Source organism: Dryobates pubescens, chromosome 6, assembly GCF_014839835.1.
Source record: "Dryobates pubescens isolate bDryPub1 chromosome 6, bDryPub1.pri, whole genome shotgun sequence".
NCBI classification, from domain to species: Eukaryota; Metazoa; Chordata; class Aves; order Piciformes; family Picidae; genus Dryobates; species Dryobates pubescens.
Genome location: NC_071617.1, coordinates 1,965,564 through 1,981,468, shown reverse-complemented (window position 1 = coordinate 1,981,468; position 15,905 = coordinate 1,965,564). Strand labels below are relative to the sequence as shown.

The 15,905-nt window shown below is 48.6% G+C and overlaps 1 protein-coding gene across 4 annotated transcripts in view; it reads right to left on the bottom strand.

Moving 5' to 3' along the window:
* Window positions 1-15,905, bottom strand: part of MYO6 (myosin VI) — a 105,534-nt gene that overhangs the window by 57,297 nt on the left and 32,332 nt on the right. For all 4 annotated transcript variants that reach the window (XR_008462302.1, XM_054162541.1, XM_054162542.1 and 1 more), the window contains exons 7-11: window positions 14,324-14,421; window positions 11,997-12,161; window positions 7,557-7,637; window positions 3,902-4,082; window positions 2,340-2,484 (exon numbers count right to left, since the gene is read on the bottom strand). Coding sequence is in view for 3 of the 4 variants with exons in the window: in XM_054162541.1 (XP_054018516.1) it covers window positions 2,340-2,484; window positions 3,902-4,082; window positions 7,557-7,637; window positions 11,997-12,161; window positions 14,324-14,421 (670 nt within the window). In the remaining variant the exon portion in view is untranslated. The remainder of the gene's footprint in view (window positions 1-2,339; window positions 2,485-3,901; window positions 4,083-7,556; window positions 7,638-11,996; window positions 12,162-14,323; window positions 14,422-15,905) is intronic.

Below are 15,905 nucleotides of genomic sequence, written 5' to 3'. Positions count from 1 at the left end.
GTGTGGCCATGGCACTTTGGGTCTTAGGCTGATAGTTGGGCTTGATGATCTTAGAGGGCTTTTTCCAAGCAAAATCATAGCATTGTCAGGGCTGGAAGGGACCTCAAGGATCATCTAGTTCCAACCCACCTCACACTACAGCAGGTTGCTCACAGCCACATCCAGCCTGGCCTTCAACACCTCCAGGCATGAGGCTTCCACCACCTTCCTGGGCAACCTGTGCCAGGCTCTCACCACCCTCATGGGGAACAACTTCTCCCTACTATCTAATCTATGATTCTAGAAAGATGAATCTCATCAGGAAAAAAAGCTGGGGGGGAAGCTAGAGGTTCTTCACATGCAAAAGGCAACTGTAGTGAAATGATTATTACACAACTCAGTTTTACAAGAGTCATAACTCCTACAGTATTGAAATGTACTCATCAGTGCCAGGTTTAAACCTGTTCTTTGCAGCTACTCCATCCCCAGGAAGAAATCACTATCCTACTTCAGGGCCCAGGAGGTTATGTTGATAATGGCTTCTTGTCAAAACAAAAGGGATCATCACTCTTTAATTAAGGTTACTATTTACAAAACCACAGAACATTACAGGTTGGCAGGGGATCATTCAGTCCAAGCCCCCTGCCTAGGGCAGTCCACACAGGAATGCATCCAGGTGTGATTTGAAAGTCTCCAGAGAAGGAGACTCCACCACCTCTCTGGGCAGCCTGCTCCAGGGCTCCCTCACCCTCACACCAAAGAAGTTCCTCCTCCTGTTAGGCTGAAACCTTCTATGTTCAAGCTTGTATCCATTGTTCCAAAGAAAAGCAAACCAAAACACAAACCAAACCAATAAAAAGACCAAGAAACCCCCAAAGAAAGATACCAAACCCAAACAAACATAAAAACACCCAAACAAAACAAAACAAGACTAAGTGCAGGGTCCTGCAGCTCAGGCAGGGCAACACCAAGCACTGATAGAGGCTGGGCAGGGACTGGCTGGAGAGCAGCCCTGAAGAAAAGGACCTGGGGGTGCTGGGGGAGGAGAAGCTCAACAGGAGCCAGCAGGGAGCACTTGCAGCCCAGAGAGCCAAGCAGAGCCTGGGCTGCAGCAAGAGAAGTGTGGCCAGCAGGGTCAGGGAGGGGATTCTGCCCTTCTACTCCACTCTGGTAAGACCACAGCTGGAGCTCTGGGGCCAGTTCTGGAGCCTCTATTACAGGAAGGCTCTGGAGGTGCTGGAAGGTGTCCAGAGAAGGGCCACGAGGATGAGCAGAGGGCTGGAGCTGCTCTGCTGTGAGGATAAACTGTGGGAACTGGGGTTGTTCAGAGTAGAGTAGAGAAGGAGGAGACCTTCTCCTGGCCTTGCAGTATCTGAAGGGGGCTGCAAGAAAGCTGGGGAGGGACTTTTGAGGGTGTCAGGGAGTGATAGGACTGGGGAGAAGGGGTAAAAAATAGAAATGGGTAGATTGAGATTGGATATGAGGAAGAATTTCTTCCCCATGAGGGTGGTGAGAGACTGGCACAGGTTGCCCAGGGAGGTGGTGGAACCCTCATCCTTGGAGGTTCTTAAGGCCAGGCTGGATGTGGCTATGAGCAACCTGCTGTAGTGTGAGGTGTCCCTGTCCCTGGCAGGGGAGTTGGAACAGGATGATCTTTAAGATCCCTTCCAACCCTGACAATTCTGTGCTAAAACAAAACAAAACAAGGCAAAAAAACCCAAAATAAGCAAAGCAAAGCAAAGCAAAACAAAAACCCAAAACAAACAGAAAAGAAACCAAACCAACAACAACCTAACCCACCAAAAACCAAACCAAGTAAGGCAAAGGCAAAACAAACCACCCCCAAAATCCCACCACAGGCCTGGTTAATATCTGTCATCTCAAAATGAAGACTTGCATGGTGAAAATCACAGCCCTTCGTTTCTGTTTCAAAGGGAGCACCGACATAAGGCTGCTGGTCTTGTGTGCTCCCCTCTTCCTGCAGGACTCTCTCACTGTATTTGCATGCTTGCACCGTTCAAACAGCTCCACTGAACGCTAACTGCAGCTCAGTTTATGCTTGCAGATGGTCAAGAGGGAATTTGGGGTGATCCTTCTCTTTTCCCCCGTGGGTAAGGAAACACAGAACCAGTGTTAAAGAGGCAGTTCCCACATCCCCTGCGCAGAGGACTGCAGCCAGGTGACCTCAGGTGGAGGATCGCATGGCCGGGCAGGGTTCACCGGCTCCTCAGCCACCCTCGCTGCGAACACACCGGGGAGGCATTCCCACTCAGTAGCCTGCCCCACGACCGTCCCCGTCCCGTCCCGCCCCGTCGCTCCCCACGGCGGCGGCGCGGCGGCAGCCGGCGGCCGGCACTCACTTAATGACCGTTCCTTTGGCGCCCCCTGCCGTGGTGAGCATGACACGCGTGGTGAGGCTGCCGCGCAGGTCCTCCCGGTCCAGTCCCAGCAGCGCCGCGCAGCACTCCAGCGCCGCCTCGCTCCGCGGCCTCACCGTGCAGCCCCCTGCGAGCATGGCCACAGAGCGTCAGTGACCGACCCCTTGCCCCACCGCCCGCCCGGGCTCCCCCGCCTTAAAGCCTCATTCCGATCAGCGCAACAGCTCCCGGGCTGGCGTTTTTACCACACGTTCCAGGAATAGAAATAGAAATAATAGAAATAGAAATAGAAATAGAAATAGAAATAGAAATAGAAATAGAAATAGAAATAGAAATAGAAATAGAAATAGAAATAGAAATAGAAATAGAAATAGAAATAGAAATAGGATAGAATAGAATAGAATAGAATAGAATAGAATAGAATAGAATAGAATAGAATAGAATAGAATAGAATAGAATAGAATAGAATAGCACAGCACAGCACAGGAATTAACCAGGTTGGAAAAGACCTCAGAGATCATCCAGTCCAACCTATCACCCAACACCATCTGATCAACTAAACCATGGCACCAAGTGCCTCATCCAGGCTCCTCTTAAACACCTCCAGGGATGGTGACTCCACCACCTCCCTGGGCAGCACATCCCAATGGCCAATCTCTCTTGCTGGGAAGAATTTCTTCCTAACATTCATCCTAAACCTCTCCTGGTGCAGTTTGAATGATTGCAACTGGAATGATTGCAACTTTTATGTCTCTGTAAGACTCCATGGCTCCTTGCTACGGAAGCACAGCACCTGGCACAGGTGACTCCCAGCACTTCCACTACTCAATTTAAGAAGGACATTGAGACACTTGAACATGTCCAGAGAAGGGCAATGAGGCTGGGGAGAGGTCTGGGGCACAGCCCTGGGAGGAGAGGCTGAGGGAGCTGGGGTTGCTTAGCCTGGAGAAGAGGAGGCTCAGGGGAGACCTTGCTGCTCTCTCCAACTCCCTGAAGGGAGGTTAAAGCCAGGTGGGGGTTGGTCTCTTCTCCCAGGCACCCAGCACCAGAACAAGAAGAGACAGTCTCAAGCTGTGCCAGGGGAAGTTTAAGCTAGAGGTGAGGAGAAAGTTCTTCCCAGCAAGAGTAACTGGCCACCAGGATGTGCTGCCCAGGGAGGTGGTGGAGTCACCATCCCTGGAGGTGGAGCCATGGTTTAGTTGTCAGGAGGTGTTAGGTATTAGGTAATAGGTTGGACTTGATGATCTCGGAGGTCTCTTCCAACCTGGTTGATTCTATGGCTCTATGATTCTATGAAGTTGGATTATTTTTAATTATTAGACACCAAATGTCTCTTTTCTTCATATCAAACTCTGCACTGAACAACTTCTTGAACAATTTCAGTGGAAGCCTTTTTGCCTTCAGAGCACGTAAAGAAGCACCGCTTTAACGCAGACAAAGCTGACCTCAAAATTAGGTGAACTCTAAAGCAGTAATTCAGGTGGAAAGGAATCATCTATAATCAAGAGATATTGTTACAGAAGCCAATTGCTCTTTCATCTAACCTGAAGTGCTCCCAGCTTCCTCAAAGTCAATATTCCCCAGGTGAAGGACGCCAGCCACTACTCTGAAGAGATCAAGCTTTTCTGCATCATCCAGGCCGATCTTCTTCATCGCTGTGCACATCCTGTTGAAGTCTCCGTGATCATCCAAGAGAGGATCCTTCAAGGAACCTTCTTTGAGGTACTATAAGACAAGAAGATAAACCACAAATTCAGCAAGTTGTTTTGCAGTGAATATAAGCAACTATTTCCAGTCAAGAGGAGAAAAAAACCCCACATACCCAAAGAGCCCCCAGTAGCATGCCAAACAAGGTAGGGAGAGGGTAGATAGAGCTCTTCATACAACCACAGGCCTTGCAAGAACCCTCACTTATCTCTGTTGATACTTCAAAACATGATGATCAGACTTCAAAGCTCAGCTTCTGCTTTCTGAAGATACTTTGGAGAACGTGGCAGATAAGGACAGGGGATTACAGGATGGTGTGGAGTGGAAAGGAAGGCTTTGGCAAAGGGAGGCAACTTGTAGACAAATGGGCACATATTGATAGACAGGTAGGTAGATAGGTGGGTGGGTAGGGAGGCAGATAGGGAGGGAGTGGGATAGGTAGATAGGGAGAAAGATAGGTAGATAGGGAGGGAGGGAGATAGGGAGGGAGGGAGATAGGGAGGGAGGGAGGGAGATGGGTAGGTAGGTAGAGAGGGAGGGAGATAGGTAGATAGGGAGGGAGTGAGACAGGGAGGAAGGGAGATAGGGAGGGAGGGAGGGAGGGAGGTAGGGAGGTAGGTAGAGAGGAAGGGAGATAGGGAGTGAGATAGGGAGATAGAAAGAGAGGGAGATAAGGAGGGAGGGAGAAAGGGAGATAGGGAGGGAGGGAGAAATAGAGGGAGATAGGGAGGGAGATAGAGAGGGAGATAGGGAGGGAGATAGAGAGGGAGGGAGAGAGATAGGTAGGTAGATAGGGAGGGAGGAAGGGAGTGAGATAGGTAGGTAGGGGGGAAGGGAGATAGGGAGGGAGATAACATTCTAGCCCCCAGCAGTTGAAAGAAGGTAAGAGGTCCTTGTAATGTGGTGACAGAAAGTCTGACAGAAAAGGAGCATAGGAGATACCAGAACTGCAAGAGAACTCCTGCCCTAAAGAGACTTATTCAGAGAAATATACTTGTGAACTTTTGCTGGTGATTAAGAAGCAGAGAAGTTGTTGGCAGCATTCTGTGGGTTAAAAGACTAGCAGCCACCTTTGAAAAATCCCTATTTACTATTTTGCTGATTTTCCTAAAGATATCCAAAGCCACTTCAACTAACAAGGGGTTGAAATAGCAGAGAGTAACACATCTGCATGCAATCAAGAGGCTAAATGAACATGCACAGACTAAGCTAGGTTTTCACAGTTACTTTAAAGTGTTTCCAACTAACAAAAAGAGCAATTAACTTTAGCTGGCTGCCTCGTTAATGTCAAACAAGCCAGCACACTTTTTTATCCAAACAAAACACTGCATGCAGCTGAAAAATTCAGTTCACACAACATGTAGGCACATCAATAAAGTTCCACTACATCTGAATGATGTAAAATGATCACCTCATCTTCCTGCTAAGGAAAACACAAAGATAATTTAAGGATTAATTGGCTGTCCCAGCTACTTTTGTTAAAGCAAACAATCTTAATTAGCACTTTTTAATGAAGTGATGGAGCAAATACCAAGTTTCTGACGGAGGAGCTTGAACAATGCAGTATTATTTCCTGTTTAATATACTTCCTAGTTTAAAATGGCATTAAAATTTGAACCTTTATTAAGCCTTCCAGCTGACATGGCTGTAACAGACAGGTAGTAAGACACACGTTCCACTAAGTGTCCAATGCATATATTCAGAGTTACTCTCAATATTACCCTTAATATTTCAAATTAAGCCCTCTAGAGGACACATTTATGACAGAGCTAAATCACATCAGCAACAAAAGCTTGCACAGGTTCCTCTTCCAGTAGCAAGAGGAAGTGAATGTTGACACTTGATGCCTATACAAATGATCAACTTCAATACAGATCTTCATTTCAGGCCAAAAAAAAGGTAAACTGAGGCAAAATCTCCCAATCACAGGCTCAGAGGATGTTAGGGGTTGGAAGGGACCACTGGAGATCTTCCACTCCAACCCCGCTGCCAGAGCAGGACCACAGTGCAGGTGATGCAGGAACACATCCAGATGGGTCTTGGAAGTATCCAGAGAAGGAGACTCCACAGCCTGTTCCAGTGCTCTGTGACCCTCACAGTGAAGAAGTTCCTCCTCATGCTGAGGTGGAACCTCCTGTGCTGTAGTTTCCATCCATTGCCCCTTGTCCTGTGTGCTTGACAAGAATTAATTACCTACCACCTTTCTCCCTCACAGTAGTATTGAATCAGCACTTCTGTATCTCACTCTCCACCATCACCAACTGCAGAAGATTGCCTGCTTCTGAGCAAGAGACATTGGTGTGATGTGCTCAGTGCTACAATATACCAACACTAGAAATCCAGGAGCAGACTTTACAGTGCTGTCTTAAGCAAAGGAATTATCTATGCTGCCTCCTACAGCTAAGCATGAGCTACATAAAAGCTCAGGCCCAAGTTCTCCAAGGTAAAAGAGAGGACATGGTCACTGTGGGAGAGAAGCTCTTGAAGCAAAATTCTCTTCCTATTACTCCACATGTATGTGCAGCTTGCCCTGCTACTGAATCCCAAGTACAGACTTGATTTGGATTTAACATGTCTTCCAGCTATACAGACAAGAAATTCATACTTTAGGCATCAATAGATTAAAATTGCACTGGGGACCAGAAGTTTAATGAAGTGTTTAAACAACTCCCAATTCATGTAGTCATTTTGGATTAAATTCTTTAGTGTCCTCATGTGAACAAGCTCAAAGGCTTAAATGCTGCAAATTCTGGTCATTCCAGTTTAATTAAAGAAAAAACAGTAAAGAGAGGTGGAGCAAGGGGAGAGAAATGGTTTGAAGTTTACACTTCCATCTAGGAAACTCCATGGTCTTCTCTAAGTAACAGTTCACAATCCCAGCACAGTAAGGGTTGGAAGGGACCTCTGCAGATCATCCAGTCCAACCCCCCTGCTAAAGCAGGGTCAGTGACAGCAGCTTGCCAGGGATCACAATATCCAGCTGGGTTTGGAATCTCTCCAGGGAAAGCATCAAGTCCATAGCACGGGGACAAGAGAGACCAGCAAAGAATGCAGTATGCTGGGGAGGAAGATGTCCTGGTGCTGGAAATGAAACAGCTGGGAACACCACTTCAGAAAGCTGGAATAACCTACTCCTCCTGACCTATTCCTGGCAGCACTGAAGCTTAATTTAAAAAGAATAGTACACCACAGATATGGGCAGAGTTTTGTTTTCTAAACCCAAAGCTGCACCATTTAAATGTTGCATTACTGTGAGGATGAAAATAAAGCCCAAGGAAACCACTTTTATCCTGCCCCGTTTGGGGGTTTAAGATGCACGCCGAGGTGTCCTTCTAGGAGTGAACTCCAAACCCAGAGTGCTGAACATAGCAGCCCTGACACCACTCCCTTAGGTGTGTAAAATGAACATTTCATCCCACACTGTCCAAACTGTCATCATCCTTTTCAATTCAACCTGCTAGTAAGCCAAACCAAGTGAAGAGAGGAACGTACCTCGGGACTCTTGCGGTTCTGCAGGATCTGCTTGTCTGTCTCCTTGTTGGCAAAGTACCTGGTGCAGCCTCGGTTCAAATACTGTAACAGCACAGAAGTGGAGATGCAGACTTAAAGGCAGAAGCAAGGAAAACATGTTCTTCTTGTATTTAAGGCTTTGCACAGCTCAATTTAATCACATAATCACAGTATCACCAGTATATTAGAGGCTGGAAGGGACCTCCAAAGAGCATCCAGTCCAACCCCCCTGCCAAAGCAGCATCACCCAGGGCAGACCACACAGGAATGCATCCAGGTGAGATTTGAAAGGCTCCAGAGAAGGAGACTCCACCACCTCTCTGGGCAGCCTGCTCCAGGGCTCCATCACCCTCACACCAAAGAGGTTCCTCCTCCTGTTGAGCTGAAACCTTCTCTGTTCAAGTTTGTCTCCATTGTTCCTTGGCTTATTGCTGTGCAGCACCCAAAAGAGCTTGGCCCCCTCCCCTTGACCCCCAGCCCCCAGCTAGTGATAGACATCGATCAGATCCCCTCTCAGCCTTCAGCGCAGAATGACTTCCCTGCTCCTGCTGGCCACACTATTCCTGATGCAGGCCAGGATGCCATTGGCCTTCTTGGCCACCTGGGCACCCTGCTGGCTCATGTTCAGCCTACTCTCAACCAGTACCCCCAGGTCCCTCTCTGCCTGGCTGCTCTCCAGCCACTCTGCCCCCAGCCTGTAGCACTCTCTGGGCTCAGCCCTCCAGCCAGTTCCTATCCCAGCGCAGAGTGAACCTGTCCAAGCCATGGGCTGACAGCTTCATGTAACTTCCAAGGTCTGAGGAAGTGTGATTATTTACTCCTCTGGGGGAAACTCCCACATTCTATCTGGTCTGAAACCAGCACAAACATGGTACTGAAGTCCAATTCAGAATCTGGCTTCTGATGGCCCTCTCATGTCGCAGGGCAAAGGGAATAGATGAGGCATTCAGATGATGACTGACACTGCCAGCAAAATTGGATCACCAGCTCTTTCCTTCTGATCTGTTCAGCTGAAAGCCACAGCTCTGCCCAAAAGCTTGGACAAAGCCCTTTGTCTAAAGGAAGTGAACTGATTCTTTGCTCTAGGCCCACGAACAGAGATGGTGTTTCCAACTAGGTGACCACAGATAATGCTACACTGGGATTACAACTGATAGACCAAAGCCTAACAAAAGTCACGTTTCAAAGCACTCCTAACAGCATCAGAGAAAAAGCAGGTGTCAAATTCCACATTAAACTTAAAACACAAACATAAACATGGAATTCATAGACCAAAGCCTAACAAAAACGTGCTTCAAAGCACTCCTAACAGCACCGAAGAAAAACCAGGTGTCAGATTCCACATGAAACTAGATGTCAACTCTAATATTCAAATAAACTGGGTGTCAAATTGAGCATTAAACTAGATGTTCAAATCAAATATTCAAATAAACCAGGTGTCAGATTTAACATTCAAATAAACTGGGTGCCAAATTCAACATGAAAATACAACGTGAATACAAAGTGACAAGAAACACTGCTCCCATCTGGCCTGAAATATTGAAGAGCTCTCTTCAGCAGCCAATCAGACTGCAAAGGCACAGCAGATCTCAAACACAATACAGCCCTGAGTTACAGGGTGGGCAATGTGATCCCAGAAAATGGAGATGGGAAGTGAAAAAGGTGGTGCTGCCCAAGAGGAGAGGGTGGGAATTCATCTGACAGGCAGAGAATGTCGAGCAGCAGGGTGTCTGATAATAACATGTGTGGGAGATGTTTAATCACAAGATAATGGCTTCCATCTGAAAGCAAGGAACTCCAGGAAATCATCTTGGACACATTACATTTTTTAAAGTATCACAGAATGTTAGGGGCTGGGAGGGATCTCCAGAGCTCATCCAGTCCAACCCCTCTGCCAGAGCAGGAGCACCCAGAGCAGCTCACACAGCAGCCCAGCCAGCTGGCCTTGGAATATCTCCACACAGGGAGACTCCACAAGCCCCCTGGGCAGCCTCTGCCAGGCTTCTCTCACCCTCCCAGGGAAAACACTTTTCCTCATCTTCCCATGGCACTGCCTCTGCCTCAGCTTCCACCACTGCCCCTTGTGCTGGCATTGGGCAGCCCCCAGCAGAGCCTGGCTCCAGCCTCTGGCCACTGCCCCTGCACAGCTTTAGCCCCAGCAAGGAGCTCACCTCTCAGGCTCCTCCAAGCCAAGCTCCAGAGCCCTCAGCTCCCTCAGGCTCTCCTCCTAAGGAAGAGCTTCCACTGCCTTCATAATTTCTGTGCCTCCGGGCTGGACTCTCTCCAGCACTTCCCTGAGCTCCTTCTTGACCTGAGGGGCCCAGAGCTGGACACAATCTTCCAGATGTGGCCTCAGCAGGGCAGAGTAGAGGGGCAGGAGAACCTCTCTCAACTTACTAACCACAGCCCTTCTAATCCCCCCCAGGCTGCCTTTGGCCTTCTTGTCCCCCAGAGCACATTGCTGGCTCATGGTCAACCTCCCATCCACTAGGACCCCCAGGTCCTTGTCCCCTTCCCTGCTCTCCAGCAGCTCAGACCCCAAATTATGCTGCTCCCTGGGGTTGTTCTTTCCCAGGTGCAAGACTCTCCCCTTGCCCTTTCAATTGCCACCTTCAATTTCTCCCTGCCCAGCTCTCCACCCTGCCATAAGTCTCCCTGACTGGCAGCACAACCTTCCAGTGCTTGGAGTTCTCACATGTAACACAAATATCATTGGACTTCTTTGTAGTTGTTTTTTTCAGGGGGCTGGTGGTGGTGTGGGTTTTTGGTTGGTTTGTTTGGGGGTTCTGGGGCTTGTTTGGGGCTTTTTTGGTTGGTTCTTTTTTCCTTCTGGGGGGTAGTAGGGGATTTTTGTTTGTTTAGGTGTTTTGTTTTCTTCCTTTGCTTGCTTGTTGTGTTGTTGTTGGTTTAGCTGTGGTGGCTTTTTTGACTTCTGCATTACAAAGCCCCATTATAGCAGCAGTGACTCAAACAAAAGGCAATCTCAATTCTGGAAATTAAGATCTAGGGAGGGGGGGAATCAGTTTCTCCTCTCCATCTGCTCCAGGTACAGATTTACTGTGGAGCTTTCTTTTCAAAGCCATGTGGGCCAACCCAAGGCACCAAGACCCATAAGGCTCAGCACAGGGTCACCCAAGCACCCAAGGGAACCTAAACCACAAGCACCCAGGAGTGCAGGCTTTTGTGTGGGTGTGCTTGGAACAAGGATGTGGAAGAAACCTGCACCTGTTCAGGTTTTAGCAATAAATATGTGAGAGCTGCTATGCCTTCCCACATCATAGAATCACAGAACTGCCAGGGCTGGAAGGGAGGTCAAGGAGCAGCCAGTTCCAACCCCTCTGCCATGGGCAGGGACACCTCACACTGCAGCAGGTTGCTCACAGCCACCTCCAGCCTGGCTGCAAACACCTCCAGGCAGGAGGCTTCCACCACCTCCCTGGGCAGCCTGTGCCAGGCTCTCACCACCCTCATGGGGAACAACTTCTTCCTCACATCCAATCTCAATCTACCCATTTCTAGTTTTGTTCCATCCCCCACCAGTCCTGTCCCTCCCTGACACCCTCAAAAGTCCCTCCCCAGCTTTCTTGGAGCCTCCTTCAGATCCTGGAAGGCCATAATTAGATCTCCTTGGAGCCTTCTCTTCTCCAGACTGAACAACCCCAACTCCCTCAGTCTGTGCTCACAGCAGAGCAGCTCCAGCCCTCTGCTCATCCTCGTGACCCTTCTCTGGACACCTTCCAGCACCTCCAGATCCTTCCTGTAATAGAGGTTCCAGAACTGGACCCAGAGCTGCAGCTGTGGTCTCACCAGAGCAGAGTAGAGAGGAAGAATCCCCTCCCTGGCCCTGCTGGCCACACTTCTCTTGCTGCAGCCCAGGCTCTGCTTGGCTCTCTGGGCTGCAAGTGCTCACTGCTGGCTCCTGTTGAGCTTCTCCTCCCCCAGCACCCCCAGGTCCTTTTCTTCAGGGCTGCTCTCAAGCCAGTCCCTGCCCAGCCTGTATTGGTGCCTGGGATTGCCCCAACCCAGATGCATGGCTGGAGTATTTTTCAGGACTGGAAAGATGCTTTACCCACAGAACAGTTAGATCATAAACCAAGACATTCACACTTTACACCTCTAGAAGGGTCCATAACAACATCACCAGCAGGTGGATGTGCAACAGCACAGCTCTGGGAAAAGGAAAAAACTTCCTCAGTTTTAAGACAGAGAGGAAAAAGTTCAGGAAATCTTCCCAAAACAGGAAAAATCCCAGGCAGCTTCAGTCCAGGATCAAAGAGGTGCAGCAAAACAAATCCTGCTTGGTGCAGCAGGAAAGAGTCTATCAAAGACAGCAAACAGAGGTTTTAATAAGAGCTGTGTGAAAAAAACATCCTGCAGGGCAGCAGGAGAAGCTTTACCAACACTGACTCTGATATAACTCACCCTAAAGCTGTCAGGAGAGCTTAGATAAAGCTTTTCCCTGATGTCTTCTGGAGCCCCAGCACAAAGCCTGTAGAAGATGTGATAATTCCTCTCTTCTTTGCCTTGCACACAGATCCGAGACTTCTCCAGCAGGTAATGCGACACAAATCCACCAACCACAGAGTTCTGGGAAGAAGAAGAGTTTGTCTGCTTAGCTCCAGAGGTGTTTGGATCACTTGAGATGCAGAAGTTGTTTGGTTTGCGTTTGTCTGATCGCAGCTCACTCAACAAGTCCTGCTCCTGAGGTGACTAAACTCCAGCTGTACCAAATACACAGGAAGCTCAGGGAAGAAACCACCACAGAATCAGCCAGGTTGGAAGAGACCTCCAAGATCATCCAGTCCAACCTATCACCCAACCCGAACCAATCAACAAGACCATGGCACCAAGGGCCTCATTCAGTCTCTACTTAAACACCTCCAGGGACATCGACCCCACCACCTCCCTGGGCAGCACATTCCAGTGGCCAATCTCTCTTTCTAGGAAGAACTTGTTGCTAAGATCAAGCCTAAACTTCCCCTGGTGCAGCTTGAGACTGTGTCCTCTTGTTCTGGTGCTGGGTGCCTGGGAGAAGAGACCAACCCCCACCTGTCTACAACCTCCCTTCAGGGAGTTGCAGAGAGCAAGAAGGTCTCCCCTGAGCCTCCTCTTCTGCAGGCTAAGCAACCCCAGCTCCCTCAGCCTCTCCTCACAGGGCTGTGCCCCAGACCCCTCCCCAGCCTTGTTGCTCTTCTCTGGACACAGTGGCTCTGAAGGGTCAGCTGAAGGGTCTGCTGAAGGGTCTGCTGAAGGGTCAGCTGAAGGGTCTGCTGAAGGGTCTGCTTCACCCCAGCAAGCAGAAAGCTTTGCTAAAACTCCTTTAATGCAAAGAGCTGGTTACACAGCTCAGACTGAAAGCCTTACACTTTGGAGGTGACAGTTAAGTGTCGTTTCTGTGCTACTCCCAGAACCATAGAATTAATTTGGTTGGAAAAGACCAAATTTTTCACCAGACAGACAGTGAATAGTTCTTCTGACAAAAGAAGAACTGCTTGACTTGTCCCATAACATTCATGTGAGGCTCCACAATTTCACATGAGCACATAAACCCATCATCAATTCACTGGAAATACTAAAACATTAAAGTAAGTTTGTACCTGTTTATAGCTCATCTCCCTTGCTTGGGCACTGAGGGAATGCAGAACTGCTTACCAGCAAGCAAGCTCTTCTGCAAGACCTGCCTCTTAGCCTCTTTGCAGTGAAGGGAACAAGTTTTGGTCTTTTGTGGATGGAAGCAATTTTCCTACTGCCTTGCCCCAGTGCCTGCCAGCAGTGGCAGAGCACTGCATGGCTTTGCTCTTCCTGTCAAGGTGATGGACTACAGCTCAAAGCTATAGAGTAGGGCAGTAGCCATTGGGATGTGCTGCCCAGGGAGGTGATGGAGTCACCATCTCTGGAAGTGTTTGAAAAGAGCCTGGATGAGGCCCTTGGTGCCATGGTTTAGTTGATTAGATGGTGCTGGGTGATAAGTTGGACTGGATGATCTTGAAGCTTTGTCTTTTCCAACCTGGTTAATTCTGTGCTCTGTAGCTATTTCCTGCTATTTTCTATTCACAGAAATCATAGAATCACAGAGTGGTTTGGGTTGGAAGGGACCTCAGAAGGTCATCCAGTCCAACCTCTTCCCCCTGCAGTCAGCAGGGACATCCTCAACTAGAGCAGGTTGCCCAGAGCCCTGTCATGCCTCACCTTGAATATCTCCAGGGATGGGGCCCAATCATCCCTTGGGCAATCTGCTCCAGGGTTCCACCACCCTCATGGTAAAGAACTTGTCCCTAACATCGAAGCTAAATCTGCTCTCCTCTAGTTTGAAGCCACTGTCCCTGCTGCTATCCCTGCAGGCCTTTGCCAACAGTCTCTCTGCAGCCTTCTTGCAGCCCCCTTCAGGTTCTGGCAGGCTGCTAGTAGTTCTCCCTGGAGCCTCCTCTTCTCCAGGCTGAACACCTCCAGCTCCCTCAGCCTGTCCCTATAGCAGAGGTACTCCAACCTCCTAATCATTTTCATGGCACTCTTCTGGACCCTCTGCATCAGCTCCATGTCCTTCCTGAGGCTCCAGAGCTATACACAGTCCTGCAGGTGAGGTCTCACCAGAGCAGAGTCAAGTGGCAGAATCACCTCACTCCATCTGCCTACTGCCAGTTTGGCATTCCCATTTTATGACCAAAACAGAACAAACCAAACCAACCAAACAAAAAGCCCAACCAACCCCTCCCCAAACCATTGCTGGCTGTGCCAGACACTTCCAGTACCTTTTCATTGAAGTGGATTTCAACGAACTTCCCAAAGCGACTGCTGTTGTTGTTGCGAACTGTCTTTGCATTCCCAAAGGCTTCCAAGAGAGGATTTGCTGTTAGAAAAAGAAATAAGAGTCAAAATAAAGATATGGCAAGTGGTCAAATTTGACCAATAAACTACCACAGAGCGAGGAAATCCATATTAATTATTCAGTGAACTTATTGGGAATAAGGTTAAAGGGAAACTGTGAGTGACCAGGAATAAGTGATAAAGAATCACAGCATTGTCAGGGTTGGAAGGGAGCTCAAGGCTCAGCCAGTTCCAACCCCCCTGCCATGGGCAGGGACACCTCACACCACAGCAGGTTGCTCACAGCCACCTCCAGCCTGGCTGCAAACACCTCCAGGGATGAGGCTTCCACCACCTCCCTGGGCAGCCTGTGCCAGGGCTCTCACCACCCTCATGGGGAACAACTTCTTCCTACATCCCATCTGAATCTCCCCATTTCTAGTTTTGCTCCATCCTCCACCAGTCCTATCACTCCCTGACACCCTCAAAAGTCCCTGCCAGCTTTCCTGTAGCCCCTTTCAGATACTGGAAGGCCACAATTAGATCTCCTGGGAGCCTTCTCTTCTCCAGACTGCACAGTCCCAACTCTTTCAGTCTGTCCTCATAGCAGAGCAGCTCCAGCCCTCTGCTCCTCCTCGTGGAAACTGTACTGGCTATCTTCTGCTGGAACTTACAATGAAGTGCAGGAACACCACATAAAACACTGCACAGGATTTGAATTCATACTGTGGTATGGCTTGAGGCTGATGTTTCAGCCTAGTGTCTTAGCTGCAGACAAGAACAGGAGCTTTCTGGACATCTTGGAGTAAGAGGTAAATAACCATTGGATGCAGAAGAATAACAACTGATCTGTCTACAGCATTCCATTGGATGCTGACTAGGGGATAGTTTGCTGCTCAAAATATCCTTCTCTCCTTTTTTTTGCTTCTCCTCTCTGTGATTCTGCTTTCCTTACCTCTTTCCTGACCTTCTGCTGGCTGAACTGACTTGTGTTGTGTCTCTGAAGGTACCAGGGAAAGGAAGGGGGAAGGAGGCTGCCAGCAGCCCTCTGGGCTGCCCAGGGTGGGTGTAGTTCTGTACAAGGGAATCTTTCTATTTGGGTTTTTTTCCTGGATTGTAAATAGATCTTGTACATATTCCTTGCATTTTATACTCCTAGATTTTAGTTTACCTCTTGTAAATAGAACTTTCATTGCTTGCTTCTGAGTTTGGCTTGGGGTTTTTTTGGGCAATTCACTCTGAAGGCAGATTTCAGTTAGTTGGTGGGGGGGTGATAAGTTCAACCCTCCAACTACTGTAAGAAATTCAGAGACCAAGACCAAAATGTATTCAGTGATGCTCTTCAGTGAATTCCTGAAGCATCAGAGAGGAGACAACACACAGTTTGTCACTTCCCAGCGAGCTGTTATGCATGAAGTCTAAACTACCCACTTATCCCACAGGCAGAAATGTCACTTAAATGTCATGCATGCAACTTGTCAGATTGATTAGGGAACAAAAGTGTGTACTAGAAGATTGTGTTGCTCT